Source organism: Meles meles, chromosome 18, assembly GCF_922984935.1.
Source record: "Meles meles chromosome 18, mMelMel3.1 paternal haplotype, whole genome shotgun sequence".
In the NCBI taxonomy this organism is placed as follows: domain Eukaryota; kingdom Metazoa; phylum Chordata; class Mammalia; order Carnivora; family Mustelidae; genus Meles; species Meles meles.
In genome coordinates, this window is record NC_060083.1 from 62,340,879 (window position 1) to 62,355,635 (window position 14,757).

At 53.7% G+C, this 14,757-nt stretch overlaps 1 protein-coding gene across 4 annotated transcripts in view; it reads left to right on the forward strand.

The window, feature by feature from the left end:
- The window catches only part of RNF213 (ring finger protein 213), a 104,165-nt gene that overhangs the window by 23,770 nt on the left and 65,638 nt on the right, over nucleotides 1–14,757 (forward strand). For 3 of the 4 annotated variants that reach the window (XM_045984009.1, XM_045984010.1, XM_045984008.1), the window contains 8 exons: nucleotides 1,890–2,087; nucleotides 4,952–5,174; nucleotides 5,770–5,825; nucleotides 6,954–7,107; nucleotides 9,813–9,983; nucleotides 12,336–12,425; nucleotides 13,061–13,183; nucleotides 14,025–14,205. In XM_045984009.1, the coding sequence (XP_045839965.1) occupies nucleotides 1,890–2,087; nucleotides 4,952–5,174; nucleotides 5,770–5,825; nucleotides 6,954–7,107; nucleotides 9,813–9,983; nucleotides 12,336–12,425; nucleotides 13,061–13,183; nucleotides 14,025–14,205 (1,196 nt within the window). The remainder of the gene's footprint in view (nucleotides 1–1,889; nucleotides 2,088–4,951; nucleotides 5,175–5,769; nucleotides 5,826–6,953; nucleotides 7,108–9,812; nucleotides 9,984–12,335; nucleotides 12,426–13,060; nucleotides 13,184–14,024; nucleotides 14,206–14,757) is intronic. The other variant, XM_045984013.1, reaches the window with a different exon arrangement.

A 14,757-nucleotide genomic window follows, 5' to 3' on the forward strand; every position in this document is an offset into this window, starting at 1 on the left:
GACGTGCGGGCAGTGAAGCTGCTCGTGGTTTCCCTCGCCTGCCGCTCCCGTGTCGGCCTCGCCGGCCTCCTTCCTAGCACGTGTTTTGTCTTCATGTCTATTCCTCTTCTGTCGAACAGCCTGCTTTTGAGACGCTTTATGGTGTACCGTGCCCTGCCGCTGGCGACCCAAAATGAACAAACCTTTTTTCATAAAATTAAAAAAAATAAATAAAGGAAGGGGGGCACCTGGCTGGCTTAGCCGGTGGAGCGGGCAGCTCTTGATCGCGGGGCTGTGAGTTGGAGCCCCACGTGGGTGTAGAGAAGACTTAAAAATAAAATCTTTAAATTGATTTTTTTTATTCGTTTTTTTTTTTTTTTTTTTTTTCTTAAGTAGGCTCCACACCCAGTGTGGGCCGCCAACTCACGACCCTAAGATCAAAGTCGCACGCTCCACTGACGCAGCCAGCCAGGCACGCCACGTAAAAATGAGATCTTAAAAAAAGAAGAATGAAACAGGAAAAGTATTTTATTTGAGCCCAAGTTAAAGCGGCCAACTGGGACCCACGAAGAGGAGCACACACGCTCCAGGGAGGGAACCTGGGCTGCAGGGTCACGTGTGCTCTTTGCAGAAGGAGTTATAGATCATCAAGACAGACGTTCAGAAAGTTACAGACTTTTCCTTATGTGTTTAGTATGTACACTACTTTACTCTTGTGGGAACCTGAACATGTTTTCTCTCTCTTCTTTTTTAAAGATTTTATGTATTTGCCAGAGAGAGAGAGAGAGAGCGCACACACAAGCAGGCAGAGAGGCAGGCAGAGGCAGCGAAGGAAGCAGGCTCCCTGCCGAGCAAGGAGCCCCATGCGGGACTCGATCCCAGGACCCTGGGATCATGACCTGAGCCGAAGGCAGGGGCTTAACCCACTGAGCCACCCAGGCGTCCCTGTTTTCTCTTATCTTTCTGTTTGGAACGCTCCTTTTTGGTTTTTATTTATTTTTAATGAAGCAGACGCACGGTGTATGCTCCTGGCAGAAACAGAGCCCGTGGTTGAAGTCATTTTCACCTTTGTAAATGTCAAAGTTTTGCTTCCCTGGGAGCCCAGGAGCAGTGCCCACAAGCACAAAAACTTGAAAATGTCCCATATCACCCTGTGTGCGCAAGGTTGCTGGCGTTGGGGTTTGGGATGGACGGTGAGGGCCCAGCGAGGCACGCCCGTGGATGCAAGGGGGGTGCTCTCCCTGGGCCTCGGCGGTGGCCGGCCTGCCCTGAGGAGCCTCCGTCGTTCGGGTGGAGGGCCCCGCTCAGCACCCCAGGATTTCAGGCCCTTCCTACGCTGTTTTCAGGAGCTGTGTGAACAGAACTGGAGGGCAGTAGGAGGCAGGCTTCCCTGAGCAGTGAGTCCTATTGGGACATCTGTCTCTTGGTTTTACAAACTTGAAACACTGAGGGCAACACTACATTTTGAAGGCAGAGGAACTGGCAGCAAATGTACGAGGTTTGTGAGCGTGTTTTGAGGGTTTCCGAGAAGCGGCAAGCATTCTTGTCTCGCGACGGAAGGCAGTGTGCCGTGTGTGGTTGGCTTCCCCTTGTGCGGGCAACGTGGCTTCATATCTGGGCCTACTGTCTCCAGAGGGCCTGGGATCACAGGTCACAGAGCCCCTGAACCTCAGCTGTCAAGGGGATGGACGTTTGCTGTGGGTCTGCACAGAAGGCTTGTCTGGGGCCCGACGCTTCGCAGGGTGCCAAGGGCGCCCCGTGTCCCATGCAACCACGTTTTTCCTGGGGCTAGTCACTCTTTTCAGCCACCCTGAGTGCTCCTTACTTCCTCCGTGTGAGGGGCTGTCAGAGCCCCGGGGGCAGGACACTGGCCATCCCAGCTCACCGCGGGCTCTCTGCTCCCTTCGCAGCTGGCGAGAGTTCCTGGTCAACCTGTGCCGGCGGTGCATGGAGGCAAGAGTGAACCTCTGGGTGCTCACTCTGCCCGTCCTGCACCACTGCCTGGCGTCGGCGCCCCAAGGAAAGCACTCCAGGATGCAGCCTGAGGACACCTGGGCGGCCCTGGAAGGAATCTCTTTCTCGGAGTTTCGGGAAAGAAGGCTAAATGGGTAAGTTGCAGATCTGCACTTCCATCTGTAAATCTTGGAATCACAGCCGTGCTTCGGGGAACTCCGGCGGCCCCCTGGGTGCACACGTTTCCGCTTCTAGTGATCTTTTAAAATAACTTCTTTAGCAAACTTTAGACATACAAGAAATGTAACAAAGAATATTTAAAACAAAAAACAAAAAAACAAGCCTGAATTCCCAGAGAGAATCGTTGTTGCTAATACTTTGGCATGCACATTTCTAGGATTTTGTCCAAACACAGCTTTGCGGGCACGTGACGTGCTCGATAACAGTGACAAATGATTGGCTCTTTTTTTTTTTTAAAAGATTTTATTTATTTATTTGACAGACAGAGATCACAAGTAGGCAGAGAGGCAGGCAGAGAAGGGGGGGGGGAAGCAGGATCCCCGCTGAGCAGAGAGCCCGATGCGGGGCTCAATCCCAGGACCCCGGGATCACGACCTGAGCCAAAGGCAGAGACTTTAACTCACTGAGCCACTCAGGCACCCCAAAACGATTGGGTCTTTATTCTGTTTTCCAAACAGGCTTTTTTTCACCGCACAGTATTTTGTGAGCGACTCCGTGTCAGTAAACGTACGGCTATGTTGTTGTAATGACTGCTTACTCATCAGAATTTATTTTTACTTAAGTAAGGACTGGACAGGTTATTTCTGACTTTGTAAGCACGCATGCTTCCACGAGCATCCTTGTTGCTTCCCTGTCCAGTTCTTTCCCCGAGCTCAATCCCTGAAGGCAGGCCTGCCCGGTCAAAGGCTCGGCCCGTGGTATGTGCCAGTCTTGGGGTAGGGAAGTACCAGTCTCCGGGTGAGCCAAGCTTTCTTAGAGGAGACCCAGAATACACAATCCACAAATGAAAAATGGTAAATCGAACCTAAGTGCACAAACCAAATAAAAATTTGATAAAAAATTTGAAAAAGAGGAATACTTCTACTCAGTGGCAAGCACAGCGCTCCCCCACCCCCTGGCCCGTTCACGTTGTCTTGGGTCAGAGAAAGGATTCCAGGTCTCACCTGCTCCCAGCCCTCCAGCAACCCAGTACACTGCTGCCCATCCGTTGTTAGGGATTAAAGTAAATTAAGTTATTGTTCCTTCACTATTATTAGAACCTTTAGAAGTTAAAGCCCAGTTAAGATTACTTATATCAAGGAAAAAAAAGATTTCTTATATCATTGCAAATATTTTAGGGACCCTTTCGTGGTGTACAAACTGTCTGGAAGAAATTTAGTTGTAAACAGTGGGGAATGGCAAACACCAGCCTTGGTCTTAAAGATCGTACCTTTCAGGCAGACGTGACCTTTACTGTGCCATGAACCTTCATCCATGGGGTCCTCCTACTCCTGGGACTTCTGTGTGCCTTGCTTTATTGATTTTCTTTTTCTTTTAAAAATTTTTTTAAAGATTTTATTTATTTCTTTGACAGACTGAGATCTCAAGTAGGCAGAGAGGCAGGGAGAGAGAGAGGAAGAGAAGCAGGTTCCCCACTGAGCGGAGAGAGAGCCCGATGTGGGGCTCGATCCCAGGACCCGGGATCATGACCTGAGCCAAAGGCAGAGGCTTTAACCCACTGAGCCACCCAGGCACCCCAGCTTTATTGATTTTCCAGTGGTCATCTTGTGGAGTCTCCAGTACAATGTCACAGAACCAGTATGATTTAAAGACCTTCACTGGGCTCCTTTGGACAGTTCGATCTGAAGCATTCACTTAGTAGCTCATCAAAACACTTAGTTCATACATCACTGCAGCCAGTATGGAAAACAGTATGGAGGTTCCTCAAAAAGTTAACAGTGCAACGCCCTTTTGAACCAGAGGTCGCTCCTGTGGGCATGTATCCCAAGGAAATGGAATTGGCATCTCAAAGGCGTACGTGCAGCCCCATGGTCACTGCAGCATTCTTCATAATAGCCAAGACACGGAAACCACCGAGTGCCTGTTGACCGATGAATGGGTAACAGAGATGTGAGACCCGCACACATGTACACACACGGGAGTATGATACGTGCAATAGCATTTGCGTGGAATCTAAACAAGTCAAATTCCTAGAAACAGAGTAGGACGGAGGCTGCTGGGGGAAATCGGGAGATGTTGGTCATTGCACAAATTTCCAGCTGGAAGATGAGGACGTTCTGGGACCCCAGGACACAGTGTGGTGACTATCGGCAGTGATACTGCATGATAGACTCCCAGGTTGCAGAGAGAGGAGATCTTACCTGCTGTTAGCATGAGAGGAGGCCTGGTCACGTGACGTGGCGTCCGTGCTAGCTACCCCTTCGGGGAAGTGTATCAAGTCAACACGTGGTACGCGTTACGCTTACACGATGTTAGATGTCAGTGATATCCCAGCGGAGCTGGAAAAAGTGCCTACGTCTTCGTGTAGTTTTTTGCTGTGGTAAAATACACACAGCCTCTAACTTGCCCTGACCAGTTCCTGTGTGGACTTCAGCGGGCCCACTCGCGCGGCTGGGTCGCCACCTTCCGTCCCAGAGGTTTTTCAAGTTGAAACTCTGTCCGCGTTAAGCAACATCTCTGTTTCCCCGACTCCCCCACCCCCGGGTAAGCACCATCCTCCTGTCTGCTTCCTCGAATTTGCACAAGCTGGGGACCTCGCGGAAGTAGAGTCAGCGTGGCCGTCCTTGCGCTACCGGCGGCTTCACTCGGCGTCACGTCCTCAGGGTTCATCCGCTTTGGTGAATTCTTAATACGTTATTGTTTGCTTTTCATTTGATTCAGTTATTTTTAAAGTTTGAACTTTATGGCTCTCTTCTAAACATGACTGTACTTACCTTCACTCCATCTGTGTGTGCTGATCCCTACGGCTGCCCTTCTGTTCCCATTGTCCCTTATCCAGGACACGGCTGATTGACCTTATGGGAGAGTGGAGCCATTTGCTGGACGTAGATGTGTGTCTGTTCCGGTCCTGGTTCAGTCTGCTGCCTCTGAGCAACTTAGTCTCCTATATGAAGAACTTCACGGAATATCTGAGTCGCTCCCCTGCTCGCGTCCTGGACTGCCTTCTAGGGACTTGGTACCAGCTTCAAGGGCTTAGAGAAGTCTTCAGCAGAAATCGGGAGGTCTGTTGTCTGTTGTCTGGAACAGGCTCTCAAGTCCTTGCTTATTAGCAAAAGCAGATCAAACTAGACATTCAGGACCCGTGATTCCTTTTTTCTGAAATCCTGGCAGGGTGAAGCACTTTGAAGCCAGAGACGTGGTCGGGCCGCTGTTTCTTAGGGCTGCAGGGCTGCTCTGCTTGCCATTACTCTAGGGCGGGACGGGGTGGGGGTGGGGCCTGGAGTGGTCAGGCCCTGTGTGTGTGCATGTGCGTGTGTGTGTGTGTTGGGGGAGGTCCGGACAGGGTCCACACAGCTGCTCTCTCCTTTCCCATTTTGTGCAGTGCAGAAAACAGTATAATCTTAAATCCTCAATTTTATCTGTGAAAGATGTAAGCTTGGTTCTTGAGCATCTTAAAACTCACTTGTAGACAGAAAAGAACCCATTGGGTACATCTCTACCCATGTAGAGAAAACCCACTGGGCACATTTCTATCCATGTAGAGAAAAAAGAACTTAGATTTGCCTTATTTAGGTTGGTTTTATTTTTTCATTTGTTTTCAGGAAGATGGTAGCATCATGATTAACTCTTTCCTATCTTTTCTCTTCACTGCCCCAGAACATTGAGGAAATTTTTCAAATGCTGCTGCACCTCCTGGATATTTTTCAAGACAAGTAAGTAGAAAAGTGAAATGCAGCCTCTGTCTTGCATGAGGTTACCTCCCCCACTCCCCCCAACTGACCGGCCGCGTCCCGTATTTACTGTTGAAATCGGAAGACCCTCAGTATATATCCAACCTTGTTTTTAAGCTATTACTATCCTGGTTTGGTTTGGTTTTTTTCTTAAGGGAAAATAATCAATATCAGCTGCTAAGATTTTGGTTTATTTCCATCTGGTCTTTTTTCCTACACATTTGCTTCCATTTATTTTTTTGATGATCACCATATTACATATTCACGCTCGTGTTCTGGATTTCTTTAACATTGGTCTTTGTGTGTTTTTTGCAAGTCAGGCCGGTTGAAAGTAAAAATCAAACTTAGCTTTACATGGTTATCTGAACTCAGTTGCTCCTACAGACTTGTATGACCTCTGACACCCTGAAGAGACACACTATAGAGCAGAATGCAGAACAGCAGAAACGCACAAGTGCTGATAGGTGTTTCCTGAGATTCCCGGAGCTCTTTCCATATCACCTCACCTGAACTCGTAGGGTGTTCAGGATGGTGGGGGTGTCAGATCTCTGTTAATGTCAAGCTCCACAGCTTCGAGGTCTCCCCTGGGTCCCACAGAAGCACCCCCACGGTGCCTTTCTCCTGCCACCTGCCACACCACGCTCCAGTCAGTTCCCATCAGCTCGGGCCCTGTGCCAGCCGGGGAACGTGAGATGTGGTCTCCACGCACAGTGCCCATTCTAGCACTTTCCCCAGCCCTCTTCCCCAGCCCTCCCTCCCTGGATCTTTCTGAAATTTTTTCAAGTTTATCTAGTATCCTGATCTTCAGTAATACACAGCCCTAGCGTTTTTTTTCTTTCAAATAAGGGACTACACTTGGAAATAGTTTCACTTGCTTTTGTCTAAAGAGTTCAGACCATGGAAGCAAACCAAAAGGACTTTGTTTCCTTTTTTATCTTGGTCATAAGTTCAGGATCTGTTGAAACGCTCCTGATGTTAAGCACATGGGATCAGAACCATGCCCTCGTCGTAGGTATTTTGAAGGGAAGGAGCTCATCAGGGACAATGGGTACTGTTTTCTCACTTCTCCTAAATTACTTCAATGATCTCTCTTGACTCTTTGCTGGGTAGGATTCTTGAGGAGCCCTTGATACAGTCCTACTTGACTGTGTGCCTGAAACTTCATGAAACTATCTGCAGAATCACAAAAGACCCAAAGTTTTATGAGCTGCCTGCCTTATCTGCTGAGATTGTTTGCAGAATTATTTCACTTAAGCCTCTAGTGGTAAGTGGAACACACACACCATGTCACACCCACAATAAGTATGGAATTCCAAGTGGCCTCACTGCAGAACAGAGATCGGCTGGTTTCTAGGATTGCTAGAGGGACACAGAGTGGCTGATCCCCTCCTCAGATATTTGTTGGGCACCTGCCCCACGCTGGGTTCTGTTCTATACACTGGGGATGTTTTGATGATGAGTCTGTGCCCTTGCCCTCCTAGGGCTTCTGTTGGAGGTGGAGAGGCAGTGCAGGGGTCAACGTACAGAACTTCACATGAATGGGTTAACGGAAGAACAGTGCAGCTGGCTGGCAAGTCAGGCAAGGTACCCAAAATATGTGCCCAAAGTGCGTATCCATGCATGGTCGTTCCCACGTGACCTCATTTCCTGCGCACTGTTCCTTAAATACAGCAGCCGGCTGCACACGTCCCAAGTACACACCTCAGGGCCTTGCACACAGTCTCCCTTGTGCTGCCTCCCGAATCAAGCGGTAGGGAGACTCCAGCGCCCTGTGCCCTCTCCTACTCCCTCCACACACCTCCCAGGGGGAACCACCTTCTGTCTCCTACCACCAAACCTGAGTTGTGGCTGTTGTTGAACTTTCTGTGTTGTGTGTCTGCTCGCTTCACCCAGCACCATGTCTCTGAGACTCGTGCCCGTTGCCGCTCACGACAGCATTTGCTTCTTGTTCTGTACTCTGCATGCTTGAGTTTTAAGGGCTTCAGTTTGAAAATGATAGGAGATTTTATATTTAGACTAATCAACCTTTGGTCTACTCTATTATGATTCAGAACTGTGATGTTAATGATGGAGAAGAATTCAGTGTATGTTTTAACTTTATTCCTTTCACTCTTTCTTCCTTAAAATACCAAAGACACATTTTAAAATAACTATTATTGGTAAGATGATTGCTTTTTATGAATCAGGTGCCATTTAAACCATCACAGGCAGGTGCCCACTTCCAAATGAACTGTGTTTAGGAAGTTTGTTAGTTTTCTAGGGTCTATTTTCCTGCAGAAAAAAAAGTCTTAAATGTGGGTCAGAATCCCAGACCAGTGTAATCTACATCATGGTAAAAATACTCCATCCATGCCATAAAAACAAAATGTTTTGCAAAACTGGAACTCAACAAAAGTGACGCGTTTTCAACCAGCTTCCGGATGGGTCCTGACACAGGGCTCACTGGACTGGCAGGACACCGGAGTGAGGAAAGCAAGGAGCACACACGTGAGCCTGCCAGCCTAGATGCTCAGGCTTGGGCTGTTCACTTAATTGCCTGGCCCGGTGCAGAGGACAGGGGGATGGGAGAGACAAAGGCCCGCCTCCCAGAGAGGTCTCTGGGGGGCCACCCAGTGAACACATAACTGCACCACAAGGGACACAAGTAAGCTGGAGGGTCGATAAGGTGCCCTGGGCACCAAGGGCAGGGCCTGCATTCCCATGAAGCGGAAACAGCCCTCACGGGGTCAGGAAGGGGGAACGTTGCTGTTCCCCAGGGCCTGTGGCAGGAAAGGAGCCAGGTCCAGGTAAGGGCAGATCGCAGGGAAGGCATGCCATGCTGAAGCTTGTGGACTATTCTCGAAAGTGCTGCACCGATTGGGGATTTTAAACAAGGGCTGAGATGTCCAAATTTCAGCTGAGAACTGTTGCCACCTCTGGCCATGCAGTGATCGGGCGCACTGGCCAGGCACACCCCTACCCACCTCCCACACATCCGGCACCCTCCTCCTTCTTAGGGACAGAGCCCCTTCCTGCCTCAGGCTGGGTATCTGCCCTTTCGTACGTCTTGAGAATACCTTGGACTTTCCCTACTCGACACTCACCGTGGTTAACGCCCAGATGTCTGCCTGTCTGTCTGTCTGGATTGTAGCCCTCTCCCCCGCAGCATCAGCTCCCGTGGGGAACAGCATCTGCTTGGCCAGCAGCTGGGAGGGAGGGCACACGGTGGTTCTCAGGGAGCATCCCGCAGGGAGAAGTAGCAGCGAGTCCCGTTGTGGGTCCTGACATTCTAACTTGTGGAACTCCGCTGAGGAACACAGGCTAGCACAGAGCTGGGGAGACCCTTCCAGGGCCTCAGGGAGCAGCCACCACAGAGGTGGGGGCTCCAACGCCTGCATGCATACGGCTGTGCTCCTGCTGTGGTGGGGGGACACGCCAGAGCCCGCGACCCCACAGAACTCGGATTTTCCAGAGGGAGAGAGGGACTAGGGGAGGCCTCATGGGAGGTGAGCATGGATTTGGGTTTACCTCTGGCCCACTTCCTGCTGTTTCTGTGGCCAAGGATTAGGGGTTTGCAGGGTGCCCTGGTTGAAGGGTGTCTCTGAGCTGCTGGTGGCTCTGCATTTGGGATGCGCCCTTACCCAGCCAGTCTGGAGAAGGTGTACCGGCGTGGCCTGGGCTGGCATGATATGCTCATTGGTAAGGCCAGGTCCCCTCTGCTAGGGTGGTTCATGGGGGCGGTATGCTTGTCCTTCCCGTCCCTCCCCCACTTTGCCTGAGTTGTCAGCTCTCAGAGTGAATCCAGAGTCCAGGGAAATGGAAGCACCTTGAATGTAGTCCCTGGCGAGGCAGGTGTCCCGGAGGCACTCCTGTGACTCAGAGGTTGCTGTTCTCAGGGCCTGCTGTGGACTGGGAAGGGAGAGTGTTGTTTCCAGAGTAGCCCGAGTCACAGTTCAGGGACCATTACACACCTTCTCTCCCCTGCTGCAGCAGGATTCAGCCGAAGGGCCGAGAAATGAAGCTGGGAAGATTTCCGTGCAAACAGTATTCCAGGGGACGTTCGCTGGGACCAGAGCTTGGCTTCGGGGCATTTTTCAGGAGAGCATCTTTAGGAACACCTACCCATCATCTGTCACGTTCAGATACCAGGAGGAAATCAAGGTAAGCTCTGCTGGGCTGAGACGCTGCCCAGAGGGGTCTGAGCAGGGATGCGATGTGTGGGCCCCAGGCCGGTGCTCCATCCTCAGGACTGGAGAGCGCAGTGCTGGTCATACCACCTGCAAGCCCCCTGTGACAGGCCTCGTGGGAAGAGGGGACACAGGCCTTTGGCGAGGGGGCTTTGGGCTCTATTTGAGCAAGGAAGGTGGGAGGTAGTCATGGCTGGAAATGTCAGGAGACAGTAGAGACGAGGTAGTTGAAGAGGCGATTGGGCAGAAGGTTTCTGCAATCAAAGAAGAGGGAAATCAGCCTCAGAAAGGCTAGAAGGGTTCCAGAACAAGGCTGGATGAGGTGGGGGAGGACAAGGGCCACGGGGGGGTCTGGCCCGTGGAGGGGTCACCCAAGCAGGAGTGGATGCGTTGCTCCGAGATGGAGGGGTAAGAAAGGGATGTGCTGAAGGCTGGGGGTGCCTTACTTCCTCTGTTTTTTACCCTAATGCCTTATGTCTTCTTCCTACTTCCAACAAGTTATGGAGGGTCTTCCGCTTGAGTTTCCATGGTGTTGAGAAGAACCCACTTAAAATGATCTCCATGCTCGACGTTGAGATTTTGGGCCATCCCATCAGTGTACCGTGGGATGGCTCTGGCTTTACGGGACTGGGTTAGGTCCTACAGGGCTGTCTACACATCCTGTCCGTTTCTTATTCCCCTGCAAAACTAGAGAGGTGATGGCCCCTGAGGAAAATGCCTGAAAGGAAAACCTTGGCCACGAAAAGCTTATAACCCTTAGCAGGTTCTCCTGGCTGGCGGCCAGCGAGCTGGCAGCGTGTATGCCGAGCATCCGGTTCTGTACTCCCGTCCTGGAGCGATCTTGGTTTTCCTTCCCCTGTCTGCCTGGGGTGATGCAACCAGTGTCTGTGGCTCAAGGCTCATTTTCACACTCTTCTCAGCCTCCTAATCAGACCTCGCCTCTATGTCAGTGCCTGTTTTCCATCAAGATAGAAGGCGACTGTTCATGTTGGTCCCTCGCATAGAATAGACTAGAATATTGACAAAACAAAATGCCCCCCAAAAGTTGCATATTTCAGCGTGTGGCTCAGTGGGCTCAGCTTGTGATTGTTAAGCATCAGAAAAGCCTTCTGTAATTGCGCTGTGAAATTCCAGGCATCAAGAATGACTTCAGGATGGCCTTTGGTCCATGGACGTGAGAGGATGATTTTCAGCTAAATGCAGTAATAATGGTGAAATAATGTTAATTAGAATGTCATTGAGTATCCCCTCTGAGGCTGGTGCCTCACCCCCTACGGAGGAGGCAACCATGGCTTGGGGGAGATGGGGCAAACCCAGCTCTGTTCCTGGGACCTCTGTTCACAGGACAGGGGTCTCGTGACCTCCTTGTGCAAGTCTCTGATGCAACAGCACCCCCAAGATTTTAGGCAAGCCGTGGCACCGTGCAGACTCTCAACCCTGCCTGACCTACAAAAATACATTTTTTTTTTAAAGGTTTTATTTATTTATTTGACAGGCAGTGAGGCAGGCAGAGAGAGAGGGGGAAGAAGGCTCCCCGCTGAGCAGAGAGCCCGATGCGGGGCTTGATCCCAGGATCCTGGGATCATGACCTGAGCTGATGGCTGAGGCTTTAACCCACTGAGCCACCCCAGGCGCCCCAAAAATACATTTTCTATGCGGCTCGACTCCATAGTGTTCCCGCCAAAAAAAAAAAAAAAAAAATCAAATCTGGATCTCCTGGGAGAATCATGAGTCAGAGCAGGTTGAGAGAGTCTACAGGACAGCAGAGTGTGGACAGCACCTCCCACAGAGGACTGGGTCCCGCCAACATGATGTGCCTTGAGTGTGACATGTGCGTCATGATTGTGGAGAAGGGCCACAGTGTTTGGATACTCCTGCCCAAGTATTTCAGGGGCACGTGGCGTGGCACCTGCGACTTCTCTTCCAGGGGTTCTGCAGAGAAAGTTCTGTAGAGAGAGCATGGAAGACAGAAGGCAGCTGTTGAATATTAACACCTGGGGAATCCAGCTGAAGAAATATGGGCGTCATTGGGCCATTCTTGCGACTTTTTTTTTGTAGGTCTGAAGGTGTTTGAAATAAGGCAAGCGAGAGAAGTACTTTCAGAATAAAAAGCAGTTACACTGTGGAAGGACCGTCCTGGCGGTCTGGCCCGGTCCGGGCCCTTCCTTTTCAAAGTCTAGGGTGGCTCTGACTTGCCACTGACACAGCGCACCAGGGACAAGGACAGGGTCAAGTCCCAGGGGGCCGTTGCTCCTGGGGTTGCGATAAAAGTCTTTGCTCCTTCGTGGACTTCACCGCGGCTGTCACTGACACGGGTGCTTTGCAGGTCTGGAGACGGCTGGTGGACATCAGCTTCCCCGTGGAGTGCGACTGGACGGGGTCCTTGATGGGGGACTTGGAAGGGCGAATCAAACAGGTACCGGAAGTCGGGTTGTTCTTTCCATGGGGCATGTTGAGGAAGCCGGACGCTGACGACAACCTGCAGAGGACACGTGGCCTTTGAACGGACGGGCCTGCTGGGCGCAGGGCACGGGGCCAGGGCGCCCTTGTCTTCTGACCCAGCCTGACGAGCTTGACCGAAGATGACATCCCCGCGACGAACGGGGGGGATGGGTCCTTTCCCCCGGGAAACCCACAGGGATGGGGAGGAACGTCCCCCACGCAGTAGCTCCAAGTGGCCCGACCGAAGCCGTCCTAAACCCGGGGCCAAACGGGGAAGCAAAAGTGGGCCTCGTTTTAGCTCAGGCGCGCGGCCGAGGCCCGTCAGGGTGTGTTTCCTCAGGGCAAGAGGCGTTGATGCGGAACTATTAAAGGCCGCTTTTAGGGACGGAGAAACCGGCGGGAGGTCACTTACTCTCCACAGTCCCGCGGCTTCCTCCACAGAGCGGGAGGCGCTGGGGGCGGGGCCCGCTGTGGGGGCGGGGCTGGGGCGGGGCTGGGGCGGGGCTGGGGCGGGGCTGGGGCGGGGCTGGGGCGGGCTACCAGGCTCGCTGAAGGGCGTCTCGGTTCCGAGGCCCGCGGGCGGCCCCGACGCGCTGGCTGTGGTTGCAGGAGAAGCCGCTCGTGCAGATCTCCGCCTTCTGCAGCCCCCACTGGGACGCCACGGAGCGGGAAGACAGCGTGTCCCGATGCTTCGAGAAGTGCGCCGTCGAGGCCGTGAGCTCGGCCTGCCAGGTGACCAGCCCCGCCGGCTCGGCTCGGCGACCGCGACCGCGCGCGCGGCTTCCCTCACGCCGAGCCCCGGGCATCCGCCTCCCGCTTGGGGGCGCCACCCGTGCGAGTGCGCCGGTCACTGCCGCGGGCCTGTGTGAGCGCCAGCAGCATGCGGGAACCCGCCGCAGACGCACCGCACATTTACGGAGGCAAACCGGCCGCAGCTGAAGAGATGTTGTCGACTCACTCACGGTCTCGGCTGCGGGGCGGGGAGAGATTGCGCCCCGCGGGGCCTCTCGGGAACGGCCTCCACCCGTCCATGTGTGCGCGTGCGCCTGCGTGCGCGCGCCCGTATGTGCGTGTATATATCTGCGCGTGCGTGTGTGCATGTACATATGTGCGCGCGCGTAAAGTGCGTGCACGCACTCGCGCTCCGGGCTTTTTCCCGCCACGAGACCCGGTCAGGGCCCGTGAGGTTCTGCACTCCTTCCCTCCGACCCGGCTGCTCTGCGTCTTGCTCGCGCTCGTCGGTCTGACGCGCAGCCGCGGTGCGGGCGTCCTCGCCTGGCTCCTCGTCTCAGGAGGACGCCGTCGTCCGTCACGGCGAGCGCGTGCTTAGCTCCCGGCGGCGTCCGTCAGGGGCCGACGTCCCCCGGTTCCCGCCTCAGCGGGGCGTCCAGCCCGGGGGCGCGGGTGGGGTCGGAGCGGGGTCGCCTCCTTCCCTGTCTTCCCCGAGGTGGCGGACCGCGGGAACAGACTCCCGCTCTGCCGAAGGCTTCCGGGCGGGCGGCGGGGCGACAGGTGTCCTGTCCGTCGGGAGCGGGCCAGTCACGCCGCCCGCCGCGTCCGTTCGTCCCCGCAGTCCCGGACCAGCGTTCTCGAGAGGATCTCCAAGCACGACCTGTGGAAGTTCGGCACCCTGGTGTCGGCCGTCATCACCAAGTCCTGGCCGCGACCCGACGGCGACGCCGCGGACGACCTGGACGCGGTTTTAAAGCACCTGCTCGTGTGGCCGGACATGAGGCATCTCTTCAAGCTGTGCCGTACGTCTGCGGGGGGCGCCTGCTCCGTCCGACCCCGGGCTGGGGGTGCAGGGGCCGACCCCCCGCTGGGATGTTGGGGTGATGTCGGCAGAGGGAGCGGACGGGCCCCGGGAGCCCGGGGGATTCAGGGCATCGACCCCGTGGGTAGGAACCGACCCCGGGAGCCAGCCTTCCCCGGCCGGGCCAGGCCGCCGCCGCCGCGCCCACCGGGTTCCCCGTCGCGGTCCAGAAGGATCCGCGCGCTCGCTGGGGTGCGATCGTCTCGCGCAGGCCCTTGGGGATAGGGATTAAGGACCAGAATTCAGATCCACGTGTGTCTGCGGGAGACACTCCTCCGTTTTCCCGGGTCAGCGTCCATGTCCCGTCCGCCCGAACAGCTTCCGACCGAAGACTCGGACCGTCGTCTTCCACCCTCACCCCACGCCCTGAGCGTTGTAGGATCAGAGAGCGCGAGACACGAATTGCCCCATAAGCACCGTATTACAGTGTGTGAGTCATCAGATTCGGATTTAGGGGGAAAGCACTGGACTTGGAGCTGAAAGTCCCAGTGAG